This window comes from Oryzias latipes (assembly GCF_053564925.1).
Source record: "Oryzias latipes strain Hd-rR chromosome 1 unlocalized genomic scaffold, Olatipes_Hd-rR_3.1 chr1_Y_2".
In the NCBI taxonomy this organism is placed as follows: Eukaryota; Metazoa; Chordata; class Actinopteri; order Beloniformes; family Adrianichthyidae; genus Oryzias; species Oryzias latipes.
The window spans coordinates 390,138-414,568 of record NW_027616336.1 but is presented as its reverse complement, the minus strand read 5'-3'; the positions used below and the strand labels follow the sequence as shown (position 1 = coordinate 414,568).

The window sequence follows — 24,431 nt, the reverse complement described above, 5'->3', positions numbered from 1 at the left end:
TGGAGGCGATGCCATTGGACGAACAGACCGAGCATAGACTTTTTACAAATAAAAACAAAAACACTCATAAAAGACACATGTTGGCATATTTGCAAACTGAATGCACGTGGCAAATACTGGGATACCTTCGTTTGCTGTTTATTTCTTTTACTATAGTATGTAATTGAATTTAAACTACAGATTCCCGAGTACTGGTGTTTTGTTTCAAGCCAGTTGGTAGAAAGCTGAAGGTAAGACATTTTCTCTTCACATTTATACAAATTCATACCCACAAGAATGAAGAGGCATTCTCATTAGAAATAGGTTACTCCTTAGTTGTTTTTTTTTAAGGATCACATGATAATATTGGTTTTAACCATCTAGAAATTGCCAAGTTATCCAATTAAACTGGAACACATTGGTAAACAGATGCAGATATAACCCAGGTACGGATTTAGACTTGCAGAGAAAGAAAAACATTTCTCCTCAGATGTTTGGTTTTGTTCCGCATTACTTGTGTCAAATGATCAAAATAAAGAAGCTTTCCTCTGTCTGATCACTAAAAATAGGGCAATTATGTGCAGTTGTTTTACAATTAAGAAGCTGAGGTTGTATTCTTTCTGATAGGTCTTCTACTAAACAAAAACCCTGTAAAGAAAAAATATATATATTTTAGTGGAATAACTAATTAAACATCAGAAAGCACAGACATTTTTTACAATAGTAGAAAAATGTTGAGAAAAGTATCAATATTTTAATTAAAAAAGAAGTAATGTATTAAAACTGCCTTAAAACAAATCATTACTCAGCTCCATGGGGAAAACACAGCAGTAGTGGTGGTGGTGGGTGCTAATAACCTCATTTTATTTTTTTATATCCCGTTCATAGAGAGCATGGTCTTCCAAATTCACATTATGGAACCATCAGCTCCCGAACAGAACAGCAGTAATTTAACATCTGACAAGCTTTTCTACATATTTCCCCATAGTTGGAATGACACAGCAAAGTCACGTCATCAACTTTACGGCCAGAGAGGTGGTTTCAAGCCTGCCCCAATCCAAACTCAGATCACAGCAGCTTTCATTCAGTTTGATACCACTATCTGTTACGTGTTACATAGGTGTTAGGTACCGCTTTCAACTCTGAGGCTTGCTCCTCTCATGTTCTGTCCAACATTGACAATGGAGCTGGATAACTGGCTTTCTGTTTGGCCAAATACAAAGCAGGCCGCGGATGCAGAAAAGTGATGAACTTGTGTCTGAGATGATACACCAAGCATCTCAGACAATAGATCAGGGGTCCCCAAACCCAGGCCTCGAGGGCTGGTGTCCTATATGTTTTCCAACCAACCTGCCATTGAAGCTCCTTATTGGCTTAACACACCTGATCCAGGTAATCAGCAGCAGATAAGGCAGGATTTCTGGAAAACCAGCAGGACAGCGGCCCTCGAGGCCTGGATTTTGGGACCCCTGCAATAGATCATCCAGCAGAAAACTCTATCGTTGTTAACCTTTCTGAATATCCCTTCAGAGGTCGCCCCAGCAAAACAGCTTTCACTGATTCGCACAGGTGGTTTGGCAGAGAGTTTTACACCAGATGCCCTTCCTGACACAACCTTGTATTTTATCTGGGTTGGGGACCGCCTCAGTCAGGGGGACCCAGACTTGGGCCCCCTTCTGGCTACATAGTAGCGCAATAGCTCTCACCAAAGGACCCACACTGGATGAAGCTTATTGCAAAATCTGAGCTTTAATTCAGGATAGTTTTTTCAGTCTTTCTTTGTCACTTCTGGTTTCAAGTATGATACCGAGCATCACAAAGAGGCAAACTGAGCTTTGACCCAAACTTCACTTTTGACTGCAGACTCTCCTTTATTTTTTCACACAACAATGTAATTTGTAGGTTCCTTAAACATGAAAAAAATCCAGCCCTATATTTGTGAAGTGTTTTTTTTACATTTTTTATTATATATATTTTTGTTTAATTTAGCCTTCTGTGTATTGGGTTTGACACTCCAGTGTTCATCTAAACACAAAACGTGCCATTACCTGTCAAACCTGTAGGAGGCAGTGTGAACACGGACATGAGCATGTGATGATATCAACTAACATTACAAAAAAAACAAGACACCACAAACTGCAAGCAGGGCTGTTTACTCACCTCTCATAACCTAAAATAAAAGCTTTTAGTTAACTTTTCTTTTAACATAATTGCTCTTTAACAGTAAAACAGACTGTTTTTTGAATGGATAATGTAAAGCACAAAGCTGTCATTCGTCCATGCTTCACATTTTAGTTTTCAATATGAAGTAAAAAGGACATTGCTGTGTTTAAAGACCCACTCAGATCACCTTTTGAAACATTCCCCTGGCCTTCACTTATGATTATGCCATTTTTAGCCAAAGTCATTTTCCATGACCTAGTTTCTGCAGAGCGGCAGTAGTTCATTAGACATTTGGCTCCGAGTTATGGGTGGGACCAACCCTACCCCCTTTCCCGCCCTGTTGCGGAACGGAGCAGGAAGCTTGCGGCCTGCCCAGTATATTTTATACGTCAAAAAAATGCTCTTTTCCAATTAGTTTTTTTTTATCTGCTTCTAATTCACAACTATTTGAATAAATAGAGAGGTCATTTAGAGCTTAATCTTCTTGATATGTCATCTATCATCAAAAAATGCCACAACAACACATCAAAAACATAATATTCATTGAAGTGTGTCTTTACTCACTATAGAGTAGAGATATGAGGGTTTGAATGAACGCTTCCCCTCCTCTTAGTATCCGTCTGAATTCAGACATCTGATAAATCTATCAAGAAATTGTAAATGAATATTACAAACACATGCTGCACATCTTAAAACATGTTTATTGGTCATATACAAAATAAAGAAGCTGTTTATCAACAAACGTACAATATATACAACAAGAAATTAAAGATGGCACGGACAGATGATGAAACATTTCATGATTACCAATGCCTTGTCATCATCACCGCCTACAAATTCCAAAAAAGTACAATAATTTAGTTGAAGATAAATACTTACAAAGACCAGCACATTTTAAGGGTTTTCCAGAAAAGGTACAGCCGCAGAATAATTTATTACATCCCATACAGAAATATTACAAAACACAGACTTTCCTAACACAAGCTCTTTTGTCAAGAGATTACGCCGTATTCACACAAACACACCGCCGTCCTTCATCTTTAAACCAAATCACTCCTCAGCAGCCAGGTGAGCAAAACGGGGATGGAGAGTGGTGTTCAGGCGGGAGATAAAAAGCAAAATCAGTGCGTTGTTGCTCCTGATTGTTTGAAATATATGCATACCAAATGTGTGTGTGTTTGTGCGTGTAGGGGGTGTTAGTCTGCAGAGAGGTTGGTTCTTTCACTTTCTGGGTCAGTGGAGGGTGAAAGGACCGGTGGGGACCTGTGGCGTGATTCAGCGACAGGAGAACAACTCCTCTTTGTGATTGGCTCAGGAGCCAGATCAGGAGTTAATGATTTCTGGATGAAGTGAATGTTTTGGGGAGGGGCTGAGTTGCCATTGTAAATGAGGGCAGGGTAAATCAGGTGGCTGACCTGCAGAAGTGTCTCCTCCACCTCTTTTCAGCCCTTGTAAATTATTTAAAGCTGAGAGAATGAGTGGCCGCTCTGGTTTATCTCCAGCTCTGACCTCTGCACAGCCAGAATGCGCTCGCTTCAAACACTCTGCGAAGAAAAGCTGCCTGCGCGGTTATCACTGAAGGTCACCGCTGTCAGCTGATCGCGTCTTCTCATCAAGATGAACCCCTGTAATGTTTAACTAGTTTGTGTATACAGAGTCAGCTCAGAGCGCTGCAACAACCTCACATCTGGAAGACAGAAGGCATGAGTCCCAGGTTCCTGGAGGCTTCGTGCCCATTGACCACTTTACCTTTTCAATTAATGTGTTCTTAGTTAATCAAAACATTGGTTCCTTTGTTTTTATGCATACAGACAGGTACAGTGAACAACAAATGAAATGAGGGGAATCTGCCACACTGGAGTCATAGACAGAAGTGTGGTCTTTATGCCAGAAGATGCTGCTTATCCTCAGCCAGCAGCATCACCCTCCTGTGTGGCAGGAGCTGCACCGTTTGCATAACTACACATCAGTCACCACGTGTGACCTTCTCAAACATAAGCTGAGATTCTCTGTGTGTGTGTGAGGCACAAACTGAACTGCAAAACCCTCCATCCTACAGAGTTTGCTCAGTTGTCAACTTCCACAGCTTTTTTAACAGATAAAGGTAAGAATCCCAACTCCTTTTGGAAATAGAAAGCTTTCCTTTGACTGTTCGGTAAATGATCCAGTATGTTTACCAGGAAAGTCTCGGTGTTTTCTGAATTATTGCCATGTGGTCGTGTATCGCTGTGAAAGGTTACCTGTTAAAATGAGGGTCTCAAGAAACTGTAGTCAAGCCAACCTGGTAGGATTAAGTGATTTTGCAGTGCACTTTCTCCTCCCACTTTATGTTGTTTAACCCTTGGTCAACTCACAACATTCTCTGAAAAAAATCCTCGGCATAAACATAGAGCGTGTTCTCAGTCTAATCATATGTGAGGGAACCACTGGTATGTCTCCTTTTACCCTCTCTGCGTCTTGACTACACGGAGATGTAGTCCATGTCAAGACCAAGGTTGCATTCCTTCCCTAAGAGCTTACAGCGGTTTTTTTTTTTTGTGGTTGAACATTACAGAGTAGACACTTTAATCCAAAGCAACCTGGGACGGTCTGGGTGAGTCCCATTGCCCCGGCTGGAGTAAGCAGGAATGTCGTTAAACTGAGACATTTCCAAACTTTTTCAAGATCCCTGCTTCTCCAGAGTCCCACTGTGGTTGGTTTTATTTCTCCTTCAAAACATGATCTTTTCTTCCAAAACAATGACCATCTACTCTGGGATACTGTGACCAACAGACTGGCAGAGAGGCTTCTCAGCCCAGTGATTAAAGTGGAGCTCCCCCCATGTAAGGACGATTATAAACCCGTCACTCTGCGCGGCAGCAGCTAGCTCGCCCAATACCGTCACATGGTGTTTCAGGTAGCTACTTCTGAAGGAGTTTTGGCTTCATGAAATGTTTGATTTAAAATGAAGAAGTATGCCTGAAAGGCGAGACTCGTGCCGACAAACAGAGCTTTAAATAACAGAATATAAAACAGGTATTCAATAACAAAGGTTGTTCCACATCCTGGACATCTCCACGAACAGTCCAAAAAATACTCTAAATGTACACAAGATGTACTCACAGAGAGCTAATGTAAAAGAACCGAGCAGCCGGAGGAGTGATGCAGCCCTCCAGGTAACACCTCCATGCCTCATCAGGAGACCTGATGTTCTGAACCATAACAAGTCCTCCTTTTCTCAGTGCTTTCATCTGCAGCCCAGAAACACAGCTGCCTTTTCAGAGTCAAACAGTCGACATTTATTACCTCGTCATAAACCGAACAGCACACAACCATGAAGCGCACGCGCCTACTCACAAGAGGAACAGCAAAGCTACCCAGTAATTAAGCCACTTTTGGTACAGTTGCAAAATAGAGAGATGCTGTATATCAAACAGATTTTTCAATACCTTTTCACGTGTCAATACAAAGATAACTGTCCTTATAAAATTACAGACTCTGTCACAAAGACTTCTGGAGTACGACGCCACAAAGGACTACTTTATGATAAAGCCAGTAAGTGACACAGCCCGCTTGTGTGACTGGAAGCATGTTTTCTCTATCAAGTCTTTTCCCGCTGACTGAGTTTGTGGTTAAAGGCAAAGATTTGCAGCATAAATTACTTTGTAAGAAAGAAAGAAATTCACCTAAATGTTCATCGGATTCCTAAACTTTTTCTTCTGAGCAGCAAAAGGGATAAAAAGCAAACCCTGTTGTTCTGAATCTTGCCTTCGCAGCCACATAAACGAGCGTTTTCCTGTCATCGATCCTGCTCATCACCAAGCACAGGTGAACGCAGTTTGCACAGACCGCCCCATCCTTCCTCACTTCCTTCTGCTCAGAGGAGCCAAGGCACTGGCCCTTCCAGATTTTTTTACTAAACGTTTGTGCTAAACCACTTTTTTTTAACTTTCCCTGAAAGTCCTTTCACTACTTTTTTGTCCCCCCCCCTCCAGATTTTTGGTTATCATAAGCCAGCTCTGCCCCCCTCTGCCTAACTTAAGGAAGTATGCACGTGGAAAGGGAAGCTGTCTGGAGCCGGAGAGGAAAGGTTGAAGTAAACAGAGCTGAACGTGAGAAATACAGCCAACTGAGTATAGATACTTCAAAACAAACACAGAATTTCACAGAATCCTGATACACAACAGCTCACACACACACACAATACAGCTTGGACCTTGTGAATGACAACACAGTACAAAACAGTAGAAATACACTTACCACCACTATAGAATATATAGATTCTTCTTTAGTACCTTCTGAAAAAGTTCTGGAGTGGAAGCCACAGGAGGGAGTTCAGCCGCCCGCGTCAGCAGGACTGTTGGGTGAAGGCCTCAGCACATTTGCTGGGAATTTTGATGGCGTCTTAGAACGTGCTGGTTTTTCTTTTTGGTCGCTGTTTAAAGCGAGGCAGCAGTTCTCCTCCTCTGCTTGCTTCTCATTCTTCACCCGCATTGATCTCAGATGGGTAAAGCGAGCGTCCCCGCAAATGGGAGGAGGCGGGGGCAGCTGAACTCCATCCTGTCTCACCTCCATCTTTCTTGTTCGTCCTGCCCTCAAGACCGTGCATCTGTCTTTGACTTCACTATTGTGATCACGCTCGTTGCCGTCGCCACCTTCCCTGGTATGAGTGGACCGATGACCGATGACGCAACCCCGCCTCCTCCTCCTCCAGCCCTCACCCCGACCCCCACGGCAGGGCTTCGTGCCACAGTCCTGGCGAAGGTCTGTAACGCCTCATATTTGGACCTTAGAGCATCCAGCTCCACACGCATGGATGCGTTCTCATTGGCTAGTTTGTCCACCTCTTGCTGCAGCTGGGCCTTCTGCTTCTCTAGCTCCTCCTTCTGGGTGACTCTCTTCACCCGACAGCTGGCGGCGTAGCCCCGGTTCTTCAAGGTGCGCCTCCGCTGCTTGAGCTGCAGGATCTCCTCTTTGGAGAGCCCTCGAAGGTGCTGGTTGAGCTCCCGCACTGACATGGTCACCAGCTCTCCGTCTGTGAGGCTGGTGCCATTCTCTCCCGGCTCACGCTTCACCTACAGAAAACGGATAAGGAGTGAGTCCCTCAAAGAAACAGACAGACATGCACAGAGGCCAATATTCAAGACTAGTGTGAATTGATGTTTGGATGCTGTGGTTGGAAGAACTATAAATGAGAGCAGAGACAAATGAAGATCTCCTCATTTTCACCAAAAAGTTTCACAGGAGGAAAGAAATCGATTTAAAATCTGAGGCGCTGGTCAGACCCAACCATCTTGGAAAATCCTCTGATTCTGGTTCCTTGCACCTCCAGAAGTAAGTCTGCCTACCTTTAAAGCTTTGTTTCCTTTGTTAGTCGTCGTCATGCCCAAGAGCCCTGCTCTTCTGCACAGACCTGGAAAACACCACAACAACAAAAAGAGAAAGAAGTGAGAGGTTTTCAAAAATTGCTTTTTTTCCTCTGCATTCACAGCAGCTGACCAGGAGGGGAACCCCAGACCCAACTGAACTATGGCCCACCACGCTACAAGTTCTGACTATCATCCATTATGTTGGTCTCAGATTAAATTGTCAAATCTTATATACAAATGGGACTGAACGTTTAGGCACCCAATGTAAAACGCTATATTATTGTGCATAAAGAAGCCAAGGAAAGATGGGAAAATCTTCTAAAGGTATCAGGTTAAAAGTGAGACATTCTTGTAATTGGTCAAAAAATTAGTGTTTCTTCAAATATTACCCTTTCAAAATAACAGAAACAAAATAAATGTGTGCAAAAGTTCTGCCACTTTGCAGAGGTAAGGCCCCTTTACCCACCCACCCACTCTGGGCAAGTATCCCAGTTGTCTTCCAGTTCTTTCAGACTTCTGGGATGTTTGTTACACACTGCTCATTTCAAGTCTATCCATAGATTTGAAGTTATTTTGAGGTCAGGTGACTGGGAAGACCATGGCAAACCTTCAGTTGATGCCTTTTAATATAACCCAGTGTGGATTTTAAGGTGTGTTTAGGAGTGTTATCCATTTATAGAAGCGTTCCTACAGTGCTGTTTTCTGTTATTGTTAAAGGCTAAATGATGGAAATAAAGCCTAATTTTTTTTTTACATATTACAAGAATGTCTCATCTGTAATCTGAGGCCTTTTGAACCTTGTTCCTTGGCTTCTTTATGCACAATAAATTAACATTTTACCTGGGGTGCCCAAACTTTCTTGCTGTACATCAGCTAAAGTTCACTTCAGTACAAGTTAGAGAAACATTGTTGGATTCAAAGTTTTTGCAGTGCAGCAGCAGCTTAGACCTTTTCCTCTCTACGAGGCTACATAAGAGAAAGTGAAAAACCTTCCGGAGAATTTCCCATGGCTTCCTGTTTCCTGGTGCTTTTACAGTCAAAGCCCACTGCATTTTGCAGTTGAGCTCTGATTGGCTGGTTTTAAGCCACGAGCAGTAAGATGAGTGAGAACGAACAGGAAGTGGTTACCATTGTGGGAAGACTTGGGAAAACTGTTCATAAAGTGTGCAGATAACGAGCTTCACCTCAGCGGGAAGTGGATGTCACCTCGGAGCAGAGGATGCGCTGCCTGAGCGTGTACAGCATGGAAGAGCTGAGAGGGAGGGCTATGAGGGGTCAGCAGAGCGAGAGTGGAGGTGCAGAAGATGAGATCAGCTCCATAACCAGCGTCTGTCAATGACAGGCTTTGTGCTGCACTGGCCCGGTTCTCATCTCAGACCTGTGAGCCTGTGCAGACAGCAGTGAAGAGAGGCCATTGTTGCTAAGCGATTATGGGAGCAGTCATGATGACTCAGCAGATTCCTCATTTCACCCCTACAGCCCCTCCTCAGTCCCACCTAACGTGGTTCTACTTTTCTCTGACACCCCCCATCACGACCTCCATCCTCCTCTCACTATCACTTCGTGCTGAACCTTCATTTTTTTCCTGTCTGACTTCATACCCATCTCACACTGTTCATAAAAATTTGGGCCTGAATGTGGATGCCTCCTATACTGTAGGGGGCAGCATGACCTCTTCTTATTGGTTTACATTCACCAATAAATATTTTTGACTGTATAAAAGAGAACTGGACGGATATCACGTCACATCATGCATAGAAACTGCCTTACAGCAAAATTAAGCCAATTCACTTCATTTTTCCACGATACAAACGTCGCCATCTCAGAGCGAGACGACAGTGATTGGTCAGAGTGATCTAAGTCAACGTTTCTATGGCAACTCCTGGCGGCAATCAGGAGTAAGCCTGTTGGAAGTCAACACCCCTCCCATTGAAAGCGGGCTCTGAAGAATCTGTCAATCAAACTTTCAAGGTGGGGACCAGTGGGCACCATATGTTTTTACTGAGGTATATGATTGGCCAATTTATAACTTAAATAAATTGCAATAAAGAAAAAAAGTGGGAAAAATTTAGGATGAGCAAGAAGATGTTAAGGAAAAGATATCAGAGCAAGAATGCATTTCTGACAAATAGAATGACTGAGTAATAGCTGTTTATTTCTCAATAGAAGTCTATGTCATTTTGGCTTCTTGGACCACCGTGTACTTCCTGTTTGGAGCGAGAAGGGGGTGATTGCTTTGTCCAGTTCTCATATACTATGTTACCAAAAGTATCGGCTCACTTCCCTTGACTCACAAATAAACCTAGGTGCCATCCTATTCCTAACCCATAGAGGTCAATATGATGTCGGTCCACCTTTTCCTGCTTTTACAGCTTCAACTCTTCTGGGACTCTTCCACAAGGTTGAGGAGTGTTTATAGGAATTTTGACCATTCTTCTAAAAGCTCATTGGTGAGGTCACACACGGATGTTGGTGGAGAAGGCCTGGCTCTCAGTCTCTGCTCTAATTCATCCCCAAGGTGTTCTATCAGGTTCAGGTCTGGACTGTATGTGCAGGCCAGTCAAGTTCATCCACACCAGACCCTCTTAACCGTGTCTTTATGGACCTTAAATTCCATAGACCCATTCCATGAAGCTCTCTGTGTACTGTAGTTGGACTAATCTGAAGGTCGCATGAAGCTTGGAGCTCTTTAACAATTGTCTGTGCAGAAAGTCAGCTACCTCTTTTCACTGTGCGCTACAGCATCCACTGACCCCTCAGTACACGTTGTCTACCACTTTGTGGCTGAGTTGCTGTTGTTTCCAAACTTTTCCATTTTGTTGTGATAGAGCTGACAGTTGACTGTGGAATATTTAGGAGCGAGGGAATGTCACCACTGGATTTGTTGCACAGGTGGCGTCCCGTAACACTTCCACACTGGACTTCATTGAGCTCCTGGAAGCGGCCCATTCTTTCACAAATGTTAGTAAAAACAGTCTGCATGCCTGAGTGCCTGATTTTATACACCTGTGGCCAGACCAAGTGATTAGGACACCTTATTGTGATAAATTTGGATGGGTGAGTGAATACTTTTGGTAATATTGTGTATACAGTTAATGATGAACAAAAGGAGAAGAGCTAGAAGATGAGTGGAACAAGGAAGTCTTCTAGAGCAGTGGTCCCCAACCCCCAGAATGGTCCGCGTGGCACTTGGCGCAGATAGAAACAAAATGCATAGGCTTACTTTGATGATTTCTGTTTTGTTTATTTTCTGATGCTGAAGGAAGTTTTATTTTGGAAAACTACTGGATTCTGTTCACCACATCGGTGTGTCTTGACGCTTCACGTGACTTTAAGCAGCTGCTCGGATGTGCCAAGTTGAGGGAGAAAAGAGCCAGTGAAAAAAACTAAAGAAGAGTCTTAGACTTCAAAGAAAAATAAAGCTGCTATTTAGAAACACAACCAGAAGTTTTCCTCCAAGTACGTATTTATGAAGACAGTTGTTCCCACGGACCAGAAGCTGCTCGCTCTGCCTAATATGCTGCAACAGACTTTTAAATGTTTCACACACGCTTATAATTAAAGTTGCAGATACTGTGGGTTCATGTTCATTATGTAGAAAATACCAGTTTTACGACTGTTGTGTCATTTTATTTTGCTTTATTGATCCGTCACACCATGAAAGTCAGACGCGGTTGAATTTAGCGTTCGGTTGTAAGCATCCACTTTGACGTTTAAGGGAAAATCTTTATCACAAAATTTAAGTTTCATGGGTTAAAGAAGCCAAAATCCCATAGACTTCTCAGTCAGTCATTCTATTTTTTAAAATAAGCATTTTTGCTCTGGTGCATTTTTCTTAACATCTTCTTGCTTATTCTAATTTTTTTTCTATATTTTTTGTTATCGCAAATTCTTCAAATTATAAACTGGCCCCCACCTCAAACGTAAGCCCGCTTTCAGTGGAAGGACTGTGGACTTTCAACAAGTTCACTCCTAATTGGTGACAGTAGTTGCCATAGTAACTTTGACCAACCAGACCAATCACCGCTTACTGACGTTGTCTGGCTCCAAATAGCAGCGTCTGCATCACGGAAAAATGGCGACTGAATTGGTTTCATTTGGTTGGAGAAGGAAGTAAGCCGTTTTCTATGGGTGACGTCTCTTATACAGTCAATGTGTGTACTCTTTACTTGTACTTTAGTAATATTTTGCAATAGCAACATTCTCAAGTACAGCATTTATCTGTTCTTCCTATTCTGTTAGTATGGCACCCCACTCCACGCCTAGTTTCCTTTCTTCTTGTACATGACTCAGAATGCATCTTTTCTACAATGCACCTCCATCTTTGAGGGGGTGTGAGTGACACTGTCTCACAATCAAGAAGCCCTGCAGGACGGAAAGTACACATGGCCTATGCGCACAAAACAACACAAACCTGAACATGACTGGCGTGCACTCCAAGAACTCCAAACATATAAGTTCTAAAGGGTCTAATTCATCCTTAGAAAAAAACACTTGAAACTGAAAACAAAGACTTCATATTTTCAGTTTCCTTAAATGTTTCTGATCACTAAATCTGAAACTGCTTCATTCATCTGGCTGACCACTGTGCACGTGCTCATGCACGTCAGCCTCCTTCATGTTCACGACCCCCCATCACCACCACTGTACGTTGATCCTCGCACAATAGACGATCAAAGATGGAGGGATGGATGTTGGGGGTGGGGGTTTCCTGGCAGGCACTGGTTGTTTACCCTCTGTGCCCAACCCCCCCATCAGCAATTCAGACAAAAAGCTTGTCACAAAGCACATGCACACCGCCCTGTGATGGAGGTGGGGGGTGGGGGGTGGTTGATAGTCAAACATGTGGAGATGAGTCTGGGCAAAAGTATACATCCCTTCCAAAATGCCATTTTCACCTTAAAGCTTTTTTCTCTCCTCTGCTCAGCACCCCCCCCCCCCCCCCCCCCCCCCCCAAAAAACGGAAAAAAAAACATTATATAGCCTCCTGGAGCAGCATCATGAGTTTCAGCAGGGAGGTCTAACTTCCCAGTTCTCTCTGTTGCATTTTGCCAAAATTTATGGATCCGTTTTACTTCATTCGAGTTAGTTTTGTTTTTAATGTAAGAATGAATTTCAAAATAAAAGTTTCATAATTTATGGGTCAACAATGAACAGGTTAAACTGAAAATGCCTCCAAATTTTGTGAACAGCTTTGAGGAGCGACCCCCTCCGGGATGCAGACTCCAGGATCCTTTGCTGTACACAGGGCTAATATTTATCAAGGGGCATGTGTACAAAAAGGTCCTGGGGTGTCCTTCCCGTTATGCTGTCTTTTTTTTTTTTTTTGGGGGGGGTATCAGAGTCTAAGGTGGTACAACAGACAGTTTTTGTGCTGTGGCAGGCTGTATTTTTATGGTGCCGCTGGAAGAATGCTGACAACTCAGGAGCAGAGCTGCTTACAGTAACAGTGAGGAGAAAACATGCACATGTGTGTGTGTGTGTGTGCGTGTGTGTGTGCTGGAGGGAGGTGGGGGTTACAGGTGAGGAGCAGCATAGGTGAGCAAAATATGGCCTCAAGACCAGAAAAGATAAAGTTGCAAGAAAAGAAAACTGAGGATTGGGGAGATAAAGGGGGGGGGGGGGGGGTCTGAAAGAGTGCTGACGTCTCCAGCGCTGATTAGCGTTACACAGAGACATCACACCCACAGCGGAGAAAAATGCTGAGTATGTAGGGAAGGCTGGGGGGGGGGAGTGACAAGGGAGGAGAAAAAGAAGAAAAGAGAGATGTCTTGGAGGAGAAGGGTGGAGGTGGGGTTGGTATGAAGAAAGAGAAGATGGGGGTGCAGGGAAGGAGGAAGACGAGGGGGTGGGAAAGCATTTGGGTGAAAATGCACCCTCAACACATTTGTAAGAGCTTAGCTGTTGAGCACAGGGATCTGGGGGAGGTGGAGGGGATTGGGGTCGACTAGAGAAAAACCTGAACTCAGCAACGAACACAATGAAAACTTCCAATTAGAAAAGTTCTGAGGCTGATCCGGTAAAATGAAACCACCCTAACCCCACAGAAAAAAGCTCCATGATGACCCCAAGGTGCATCCTGGTCCAGATCTGATTCAGGTCTGATCCAGAGCTGGTCCTGATCGGATTCAAGTCTGATCCAGAGCTGGTCCTGATCTGATTCAGGGCTGGTTTCTTCTCTTTCTGGTTCAGCAGGTATAAATGTTTACCTGAACTTTGGTTTGGACCAAAACCAAGAAAACTGGTCTTCTAGATAACAAAGGTTCTGGTTCTCTTGCAGATGAACGTCGGTGCGGTTCACTTCAGAGTAAAGGCAGATGGAAGTTCCACAGACCAAAGGGAGGAGGAGAACGAAAGGGAAGAGATACTATAAGCTCAGTGTGATTAGAGGAGATTCACAGTCTGAATCTTTTAAAACTGCCAAACCAAGAGAGCCATCAGAGGAAATCCGTTCTGGATCAGGCCAGCACCTCACCTGCCTGAGGATGTCATCTTCATTTCAGATGAATCAAGGTGGACAAAAGCACAAGTAAAAGTGTGTCAGCAGCTGATCAGAGGTTCACGCGGACTTCAGGAGGCAGACTAACAGGATCATGAAGCTCGTGCACGCCTGTACGTGCGCAGACGCCTTCAGACAGAGCTCTAATTAATCTTGTTTAGGAGGAGCTCCGGTCACTGCTGACACAGACACTTTTCTGAGAAAGAGACTTTACACTTAAGGCTTGGCAACGTTGGACAGACGCGAGGAAACAAACAGCAGATTAAGGCACCAAAAGCGACCTGAGGGTCGCTGCACGTGGGCCTGTGCACGCACAAACAAAACAGCAAATATAGTATGATCAAGAATAGACTGTAGAGTGGTTTGCGATGCAGTGTTGATTGAATAATCCCACCAATAACTGGTGCGCTGTCCCCCTGAAGCAACTCTCTGAGCAATAACTGATGATGGCATTCGAGTCAGGTGGCGCTGGAACGCTGTAGGACTCTGAAGAGACGTGATGTAGAGACACAGCCAATGCCTAAGGTGGGGGGGGCGAGACCTAAAGCCCCAAAGCGATACAAAAACCAGATCCTGGCTGCGGTCCACCTGGCTCCTGTTAAAAACAAAGGAGGCAGAGCTCATCGATCCACAGCGAGGAGAAGGTGTTGAGGGAGTTGGTAAATAATTAACGACAGGCACAGTTTGGAGGCTTATTGAGAATTAAGAGTCAGATCAGAGATAATTGCAACGTGTGAGTGCAGAAGATGCTCAGAGTGCAGATGAAGGACCATGGAGACGGGGAGGAAAAAGACATCAGTCTGAGCTCTGTGCAGAGGGAGAGGGGGGGCCGCTCTTAAAAGGAGGGAATTTGTCAAGCTGGAGATCAGGATGATAACAGGAGAGACAAAAACACGCAGGTAAAGACTTGTAAAGGAGTGGAACCAGAGAGCTTCACGCCATTCGAAAGGAAGAGCCATCATTTTTACACTTCTCTGAGAGGAATAAAGACAGGCACCCTGTGTGCGCTTGTGAGACAAGAGGCACAAAAAAGTCCTGGCGTCGACACGTTTTCCCATTCCAGGTAGTAAGTCGGAGTGTGATGATAAATTTCCCAACACAAGCAGAAAAAATGCACTGTCAGGCAATTGAGCCCTGCTCCTTTTTTTTTTATAAGCACCTTTCTTTGGGGAGAGAGTGCTGTGTGTTTGTGTGTGTGTGTGCGCGTGTGTGCATGTGTATGAGAGCTGTGTGCGTGTGTGTTGCAGAGCTGTGAGGGCAGGCAGCAGGGAGTCAAACGCTGAGTTCATTTCTCCTAAAGCTGTGTCCTCAGTCAGCAGTGCCCACTGGAAACGGAGCCAGAGGAAGAATGTGACAACAGAGGAACCTTCTGAGAAACTCCGATCTGAAGCAAACACACAAACTCATGGACGGAAGCAGTCCTTTTGTCTGTTCCTGACAGCCATGTTAAGGTTTCCCAGTGTCAGTTCAGCTGGAACGATAGCTACTCTTCTCTCTCAGGTAGTACCCAAAACAACCAGCAGTTTGAAGCTAAACATCTCCATCCATCAAACATCAGCTACTTTAAACTAAACCGACAGCTTTGATGAGGAAGAGACCCCACCACCAAACCTCCAGTAAAGCTGGCTAAAATCATTAACCCATGATCGAATTCAGCCCAAACAGAAGTGTACTCCATGGTTCTCTTCACTGAACACGTCAAGGTTTTTCTCCCCAAAAAAAGATCTCAACTGTGTCAGTTTAGACTGTAGAATATCAGGCTACCCTGACATTATCCATAAGAAGAAGTCGTATGGAGCCAAGAAGAGGTTTTCTATTTTCCAGTATGGTTTGTGTAAGGGTTCTGTGGTTTTGTTTGGTTTTTCGTCATGTTCTGAGTTGCCCTCAGTCACACGGTTTCCCGGTCCATCATGATCCATAGCTGTTGTCATTTTAGTGAATTGCCCTCAGCCTGTCTGGTCTTCAGTTCATCCTTGCTAGGTCATCTGCTTTGTTGTGTCACCTTTTTGTTGCTCGATGGGTTTTGTCTTTTTCCAGTTTGTTTATTAAATATTTTATTTCCTGTCACCAAGCCTGGTCTTCTGCATTTTGACCACCGGCTCCTGACAGTTTGTCCTTAGAGTATGATGTAGTTTGTGGATGTGGGGGCTGGGGGGGGGGGGGGGGGGGGGGGCATGACTGACATCAGACCTCTGGAGAATCGATCACAGCAGATCTGTACACCGCCACAGTCCTCCGAACTTTGATCATCTGCAAACTGACCACACCAGACTCTGACCTCAAACGGACACAGTTCTACTATGATGTGAGTGGACCCTTAATCTCACCGCCTAACAACTCATCAGGACCAAACAAGATCATCTTTAGTTCCAGTTTGAGCAGACAGGTGTGACTGCCTGAACATTAGGTTCAAGAGTTCAAGGTCTCTGATATAAACCTCCTTTGGCTCTTCCATCGGCATGGTGGGATTACCCCCAGAGCTCTTCAGGCTCACTCAAACAAGCCTTTTTAAAAACTCAGGTGGGACCATTCCGTTCTATTGTGAAAATCTGGACCAAAGCGAGTCGCAACATTTGAAAACAGATGGATGCTTTCCTTCTGTCCTCTTGTGTCGCCCTCAAGATCTTATGGAGAGAAATTAGACTCAGTCGGATTTGTGCGTGCGTAATTCTTGATTTGTGCGTAAATTAGGATTTGTGTATGCATATTCTTGCTTTGAGCGTGCGTAAATTAGGATTTGTGCATAAATTTGGATTTGTGCGTGATTTGTTACTCACATAATACGTTTTAAGTATAAGTTAAAAAAATATAAAATGAAAAATATACAAAATGTAATTTACGTATGCACAAATTAAGATTACAACAGCTTGAAACTACTTACACACACACATCTTTGAAAAACACGCATGAATCCCTTGTTACGCACACACGAAGCCAAAGTTACGCACGGATCTACCGTGAGACTGTTTTCACGTCTCACAAATTCGTCTGTGAGTGCTGCGTTTAAATACCAGTGGAATGCTTGGTCATTAGACTTTTCCTATCAGCCTTCCCTTCTAAACGTATTTCCTTCAGTGGGTGTAGCAGGGCTTAAAAAAACTTTAAAGGAAAATAAAAATTATTATCTGAGAATATGACGTTCACTTTTAAACGCTAATATATATATTAAAAGTATATTATTCTCCGAGACACCGAATTGATACAAAATGCGTAATAGGAACGACCAGTAGGGGGCACTGTTTTTTTTCTTCCGGAAAAATCAAAGGCAGTCAGACTGAGAGTCACGGGAAGAATGGCGGCCCATCTCGGTGGTCAGCGCCCCGAAGTAAGTAGCCTCTATGTTCAACACTAACATCTACTGTCTTCATGTATTGATTGAGTCATTGTCTGGATACGTTTAGAAGGGAAGGCTGATAGGAAAAGTCAAATGACCGAGCATTCCACTGGTATTTAAACGCAGCACTCACAGACGAATTTGTGAGAAGTGAAAACAGTCTCACGGTAGATCCGTGCGTAACTTTGGCTTCGTGTGTGTGTAACAAGGGATTCGTGCGTGTTTTTTAAAGATGTGTGTGTGTAAGTAGTTTCAAGCTGTTGTAATATTAATTTGTGCATACGTAAATTGCATTTTGTATTTTTTTCATTTTATATTTTTTTTAACTTATACACAAAACGTATTATGTGAGTAACAAATCACGCACAAATCCAAATATATGCACAAATCCTAATTTACGCACGCACAAAGCAAGAATATGCATACACAAATCCTAATTTACGCACAAATCAAGAATTACGCACGCACAAATCTGACTGAGTCTAATTTCTCTCCATAAGATCTGAAGCTGTACTTTTAGAGACAAAAACCTTTGAAGTTGAACTTTTTGAAAGTGGGTTAGAAAAACACAAACACTTTTGGAGACAAAACTTCGTGTCACGAAGGCGACCCCCTCTGTTTTTTCTCTTTGTTTTGTCAAAATTGTGTTAGTGTGTGCATGTGTGTGCACTTCTGTTAGAAATGTTTATGAGCTTCAGAAATTTAAACCACACGCTGCCGATCGTCATACTGCAGTTAAAAAATGCGGCAGGTTGGCGCATTAAGATGATGCAAGTGGAAGACAACTGGAGTTGTGGATGCTCGTGATGGCGAGGCCCTCACAGCCGCACAGTGTTGGCGCTGTGGACCGAGCTCCTTCAACCAGAGGAGGAAACACTGAGACACTGTCTATGGGACAAGTTTCTTTCCCAGCTTCTCGTTGGGTTCAGCTGTTTTCCCCCTGAATGTGGGGCTGGGGCTGGACAGGGGGGTATGAACCCAACAGTCACAACAGACAAGTACTGGCAGGAAACAAGTGGATGGGAGGGAAAAGAAGACGTTTGGAGCAGCAATCATGCAGCAGATCTGCTTACACCATATTTCATCATTACTGTGGAGAAAAAAAACACAACTATTGATCCGCCCCACTGTCCCCCCCCCCCCCCCACTGCCTTGCTCTGATACGGCCTTTCATTTCTGCATTTCTCTTTTCACTTCGCTGCACTTTCTGAAATTTGCAAACATAAGACTTTCCTGGAGTCAATTTTAGAGGCAAACAGATCATAAGCAAGCAGACACACAGCAGAGCTTCTTCCTCTGACACTAAGGAGGCAGACAGAGCATCATCAGCACCTGTGCAATCTGCTGCAATCCAGCGCCTGGAGTCTGCAAGCACAGCGGCGGTCTATGAAGCGGCCGCGGGGCGAGGGCCCGGCGGGGAGCTGCACACCGACGCCAGGGCCTTTCTGATCGCATCACCTGCTTCGCTTGTAAACAAAGGTTTGGTTTCAGGACAGAATATATTCTAACCTTAAAGAATAATAATTCATTTTATGGTTTCAACAAAAATGCGGTTCACTTTAGATCAATTGTAAAGAAAATCATATCTGGAACATTCAATGAATCTGAACTGGAAGCACAAAGTCACATTTCTACAACACTATTATAAAGCACAGATGACTGTTACATATTAATTTATAGCATAATAAATGGCAGTATTACTGATGTCACCAGGTTTATGTCTGTCATAAACTGTGCCTCATCCAGCCGGCAGACCTGACCTGGACTGTATGTCCAGGTTTCGTCTAATCCAGAAGAAACCTCAAAGAAAACGGCTTCTTTTAGGTTCAGGAAGTTCACCCAGACTTGAATCAGCTTGAGCGCATCGAGGCATGGACTCAGACACCTCAGGGTAACGCAGCAGTGTTCAGTTCTTTGGACTTTGTTCTGAGAGGAGAACCTTCACGTCACCGCGGTGAGATGTTTGAAAGTATGCTGCAAAGGTCAACTGATGTCAGCGTTCACGACTTCCCTTTCCAACGAGGAACTTGCACTCGCCGGTTTAACCTTGGAGCTCACTCACACACAGAGAGCGCAAGCAGATCTCTGACTTTGTCTTCCACAGTGACTCTCTCTGCACCTTCTCTCATACAAAACAGGGAAACTAGCTGTGGTAAGTAACAAGTGAAAACGCCATCTGTCAGGCGAGAGCGCGTTTGCTGCGCCTCAGCATTTTCAGGGGAATGCCTTGAAGACAAAACGGGCCCTTGTTCTCAATCTCTCTGCAAATCCCATCTCTCATTCTTCCTCCCTCTTCCTTCATCCCCTCTTGCTCCTCACGCCTTGCCGCTCCGCCACCATCAGCAAAGTTGCACACATAAGCATTGGTCAGCGTTCAATTACCGTGAACGCCAGGGAAGGAAGGGAAAGTACTTGACAGAGAAATGCACTTCAAGCACTGATTAAATACTGATACAGAGTATAAAAAGCTAAGCCCCAGGTTGTGTGCGGGACACACAACTGGAAGAGGAAATGAGAAAAGTGTGTGTGTGTGTGTGTGTGTGTGTGTGTGTGTGTGTGTGTGTGGTGTGGGGGGGTCTTTTCTCTTCAATACAACTGTTTCATCATTATGACCCTCTATTACAGTACTTGCCAACTTGCTTACTACATACTTTTGATACACTCTGCAGAGTGCTGACTCCAAGCAAAGCTGCTGATATTGAGTCATTAGGGGGTGAAGTTTCTGTTTTTCCTGAGCCCACGGAGCTCCAGCAGATAGGAGCCGATCCACAGCAGAAAGGGGCCCGGTTCTGGTTTGGTTCTGAGTGGACCTTCGGCTGATTTCACTGTCAAAATAAAAACAATACACTTTTCATTTTTGACAACTTTCCATCAATGGGGCAGTGAAGTCAACAACTGAATAATTCACAGTGACGAGCACGGCTGCGCGCACACGCACGCCGCTCCGAACGCACAAAACCAGCCACAATGACAGGTCCGGCACAAAGGCGCAGCCGCGCACCTCCCTTCACCTTTTCCAGCTGCGGCGGGCCTGCAGACCGAGCCGAGCCCGAGCCCCGACGGGATTCGAGCTCCGGGGACCTTTGTCTGCCCCCTGCCATGTCGCCATAGCTCCACGACACCCCCACCGCTCCGCGAGCGTTGAGTTAAACATTATGATGAATCAGCATCTTCGCCGCGAGCCCAGCTGGTCCACAGCTGGGAGCACGCGCTGCCTGCTCCGGCCCTACGCGCGGCGGTCAGCTCCCTCCCCCAGCCGCCGAAGGCCCGACGTGGCGGCGCACACAAAGCGAGGGACGGAGCAGCCGCTCCAACAGCGGGAGACCCCCTCCCCGCCGCCGGGACGCTGACAGCCCCCGCGGCTCCGTGTGACAGCCCGCGGTGCCGCGTGCTCGCCTCATTCACTCAAAGCTTTCACCCGAAGAGCAGCGTACGGACCTGGAGCCGCTCCCGAGCCCCGGCGGAACCGTTAAACCGAGAGCAGGCGGCCGCCTTCACCTGAACGAGCGCGCCGCGTCGGAGTCTGCCGCGGCTGCACAAGGACAGCCGCGGAGCTGCTGCTGCTGCCGCTGATGGTGCCGCTGATGCTGCCGAAGCTTTACGGTTGATCCCTCCGAGGAGTCACCGGCTAGTCCTGTTCGGTCCAACAGAACAGGGGATCCCCGGCACAGCCGCGCGCTCTAATTCCGACACATGCTCTTGTTCCTGTGACACTGACAGCCGCGGCCCCTTTGTGTCTGCGCTCACGGACGCACCAGCAGCTCCGTCGTGCGCGGCTGTCCCGGCTTCGGGCAGAGCGCGCACCGACAGCCGGCGGTGATGATTCAGCATTCCGGGTTCGCTACCCTTTAAACAGCAGCTGGAACGGAGCGGCGGCGCGGCAGCTCCCGGTGGCGGAAGCGGCTGCAGCGGGCGTGCTCACTCAGCAAATAGCAGCTCCACATTCAGCACTTTCTGAGCGGCACCAGCGCGGTTGGGAGCGCGCGGACTCACCTGAAGTCACACCGGCGCTGCCCGTTCACCGACGGTCTGAGGACGGAGACCGCTGAGGAAACGTTTCTGCGCTCGCGCCTCCTCACGGCTCTACAGTTATCCACTCCTTCCGCGCTTGTTTTAGTCTGTGGTCGGAGGCGCCAGACGTCAAATGATGTTTGGATCACATGGTTTCATTCATGAAGGAGCTACGCAACCCGGATTTAAAGAGACACGCAGCACTATTAGCACGCTGCGCGGGACAACGGGCGGCGTGGAAAAAGTGACAGACAGCTGCGCGCGGTTCTAAACTTGGAGCAGCGCTGATCCCGCAGTGAGACGCGGAGAAATTAAAACCCATCCCGTCGATCCTCACAGCCGCCTTGGACGTGGATGGTTTTTATAATGTAGACTATTAGATTAAAAGAAAACGACTAAAAACAGGGAGTTAGCTCGTTAAGTCAAAATTCGAATCAGCCAATCACATGGCAGCAACTCAAGACATATGGACGTAGCAAAGACGATCTGCTGCAGTTCAAACCCAAACCAGGTGACTGAAGTGACCTTTAAAGTGGCATGGTTGTTGGCGCCAGACCTGCTGGTCTGATTATTTTGGAAACTGCTGATCAACTGGGATTTTCACCCACAACCATCTCTAGGGTTTATGGAGATGGATTGAAAAAGAGAAAATATCTAGTGAGCAGCAGTTCTGTGGGTGGAAATGCATTGTTGATGCCAGAGGTCAGAGGGGAACAACCAGACTGTTTCCAGTTGATAGAACTACAACAGGAACTCAAATAACCACTGGTTTGCAGAAGAGCATCTCTGAATGTAAAACATGTCCAACCTTGATGCAGATGGGCTACAGCAGCAGAAGAAAACACCAGGTGCCACTCCTGTCAGCTAGGAACAGGAAACTGAGGCTATAATTCACACAGGCTCACCAAAACTGGACAATAGAAGATTGGAAAACGTTGTGTGGTCTGATGAGTCTCCATTTCTGATGTAACATTTGGATATTGTCAAAATTTGGCATCAAGAACATTAAAGCATGGATCCATCCTGCCTAGTGGTTCAGGCTGCTGGTGAAGGTGCGATGTGTGGGGGGTATATTTCTTGCACACTTTGGACACCTTACTAACTGAGCATGGTTCCAACATCACAGCCTACCTGAGTATTGTTGCTGACCATGTCCATCCCTTTATGACCACAGTGTTCCATCTTCTGATGGCTACTTCCAGCAGGAGAACCCGCCATGTCATGAAGCTGGAATCATCTCAGACTGGTTTCTTGAACATGACAATGAGTTCACCAGATTCAAATGGCCTCCACAGTCACCAGATCTCAACCCAATAGATCACCTTTGGGATGTGGTGGAACGGGAGATTGGCATCCTGGATGCAGCCGACAAATCTGCAGCAACTGTGTGACGCCGTCATGTCAATGTGAACCAAACTCTCTGAGGAATGTTTCCAGTACATTGTTGAATCTGTACCACCAAGGATTAAGGCAGTTCTGAAGTCTAAAGGGGTCCAACCCCGCACTAGTAAGGTGTTCCTAATAAAGAGGCCGCTGAGTGCAGATCCAGCTGCTGCATTTCTGCAAATAAGAAACCAGAGCAAACTCCCACTCTGGTACTACTAAGCTTTCATTTTCACAGAAAGACACCAAAGGTTAGAAACTGTACGCTTCAGAGAAACTGTACTTACAAATAAAATAATATGCTTAATTTAGTATAATTTACAAGTAAATTGCTCCAAAACAGGAAAATCTAAACAAATCAGTCTTACAGTCTTTCAGAAGTCATTCACTTGAGTGAAAATTGTCCCTTCAGCACAGTGACGACTTACATTTAACTTTTGTTGAAAGCTGACAAGTTGTTCTTTCTATACGTTTTACTTTCACTTATGTAGATTTATGATGAAAACCCAGCATTCTTACACTTTCAATTGTAATGTTTTTTGTTTGAAACTTGTACCACTGCAATGAAATTAGTGAAAAAGGATGTTGACTGTAAATATGGATCAGTGTGAAATAATCCTGCTTTGACAGCGCCACAAACTTTAACTATGTTGGACAAGGAGTTGAAATCCCAGAGAGACAACAATCCTGCCTGTAATTAAAGCAACAGTGATGTGAGGTTTTCCTCCAACAACAGAAGACAGAAGCTTCATGACATCCGTTTGTGTTTGTATTGTACACAAATATTGTCCAAAGAATTCAAAATGTTTTTCCTGTATTTGCAGTAAGATTTTAGACTATATGTGTGTCTTCCAATAGTGGCCAGTCTCTAATTGACGTCGGTCTCCAATAAACGCCGGGCCGGCTGGCAAAATGTTGGAATAAACGTCGGGGCTCATATTAAAAGATAAATGGCAATCCACACAAGTCCAAACTTATACTCTTTCAATTTCTTCAATGGGTGCTTATAATTTTACTTGAGTTATATTTTTTGAAGGAGCTGCTCTATAAAGGGAATAGGTGTTTTGGATCACAAACTTTTGGACTTCTATTATTGTACTCCCCAGACGGGATTTTTTGCAGATACACAGATGTTGGCTGCCACTGATATTAAATATTCAAACATGTCTTTGCCTTCATTTAACATTAGAAAGTAAATTAAATTTGTCATCCTTATCTGGGATTTCTACAGAGCCCGTGTCCTGACATTAAGATATAAAAATATATCTTGTTCCCACAGATTAATATCTTGTTCCCACAGGTTATTATGTCGTTCGCACGAAATACTATTCCGTTCCCACAAGATACTATTGCGTTCCCTCAAGATACTATTGCGTTCCCTCAAGATACTATTGCGTTCCCACAAGATACTATTGCGTTCCCTCAAGATACTATTGCGTTCCCTCAAAATACTATTCCGTTCCCTCGAAATGATTAACTCGTGCGAACGCAATAATTATGTCGTTCGATCGCAATAATTATTCACGTCATAAGTCATTCACGCGGATATGCCCTCTGTACGCCGGCAAAAGTACTAAGCCGCTTTCAGCGGTGACTTCCGTGTCTCTGTGACCCATATTCGTTCAAAAAAGGAACATGAAAAACAAAAATGATCACTTTATTACTGTCTCAATGAATATAAGAAAAATATCAAAAGATTTATGATAACTAGGCT

At 44.8% G+C, this 24,431-nt stretch overlaps 1 protein-coding gene and 2 long non-coding RNA genes across 7 annotated transcripts; 2 read left to right on the top strand and 1 right to left on the bottom strand.

Moving 5' to 3' along the window:
- Nucleotides 1-75: 75 nt before the first annotated feature.
- LOC144990498 (uncharacterized) lies at nt 76-16,057 on the top strand. The gene is made up of 2 exons (XR_013654471.1): nt 76-230; nt 13,771-16,057. It is a non-coding gene; the product is annotated as an uncharacterized LOC144990498 (long non-coding RNA).
- On the bottom strand, nt 2,824-21,468 carry mafgb (MAF bZIP transcription factor Gb). 5 transcript variants are annotated; one of them, XM_004066167.5, is made up of 4 exons: nt 21,317-21,451; nt 19,975-20,148; nt 7,470-7,534; nt 2,824-7,196 (listed from the first exon to the last, which is right to left on the bottom strand). In XM_004066167.5, the coding sequence occupies exons 3-4, from the start codon at nt 7,503-7,505 to the stop codon at nt 6,717-6,719; spliced, it is 516 nt and encodes a 171-aa protein (XP_004066215.1). In that variant the 5' UTR covers nt 7,506-7,534; nt 19,975-20,148; nt 21,317-21,451; the 3' UTR covers nt 2,824-6,716. The 5 variants fall into 5 exon arrangements, with proteins under 5 accessions (XP_004066215.1, XP_011477508.1, XP_023815587.1 ...); XM_011479206.4 differs by lacking the exon at nt 19,975-20,148 and having other exon boundaries at nt 21,317-21,468; XM_023959819.2 differs by lacking the exons at nt 19,975-20,148; nt 21,317-21,451 and adding an exon at nt 20,822-20,980.
- LOC144990499 (uncharacterized) lies at nt 7,078-7,746 on the top strand. The gene is made up of 3 exons (XR_013654472.1): nt 7,078-7,216; nt 7,358-7,455; nt 7,613-7,746. It is a non-coding gene; the product is annotated as an uncharacterized LOC144990499 (long non-coding RNA).
- Nucleotides 21,469-24,431: the final 2,963 nt, after the last annotated feature.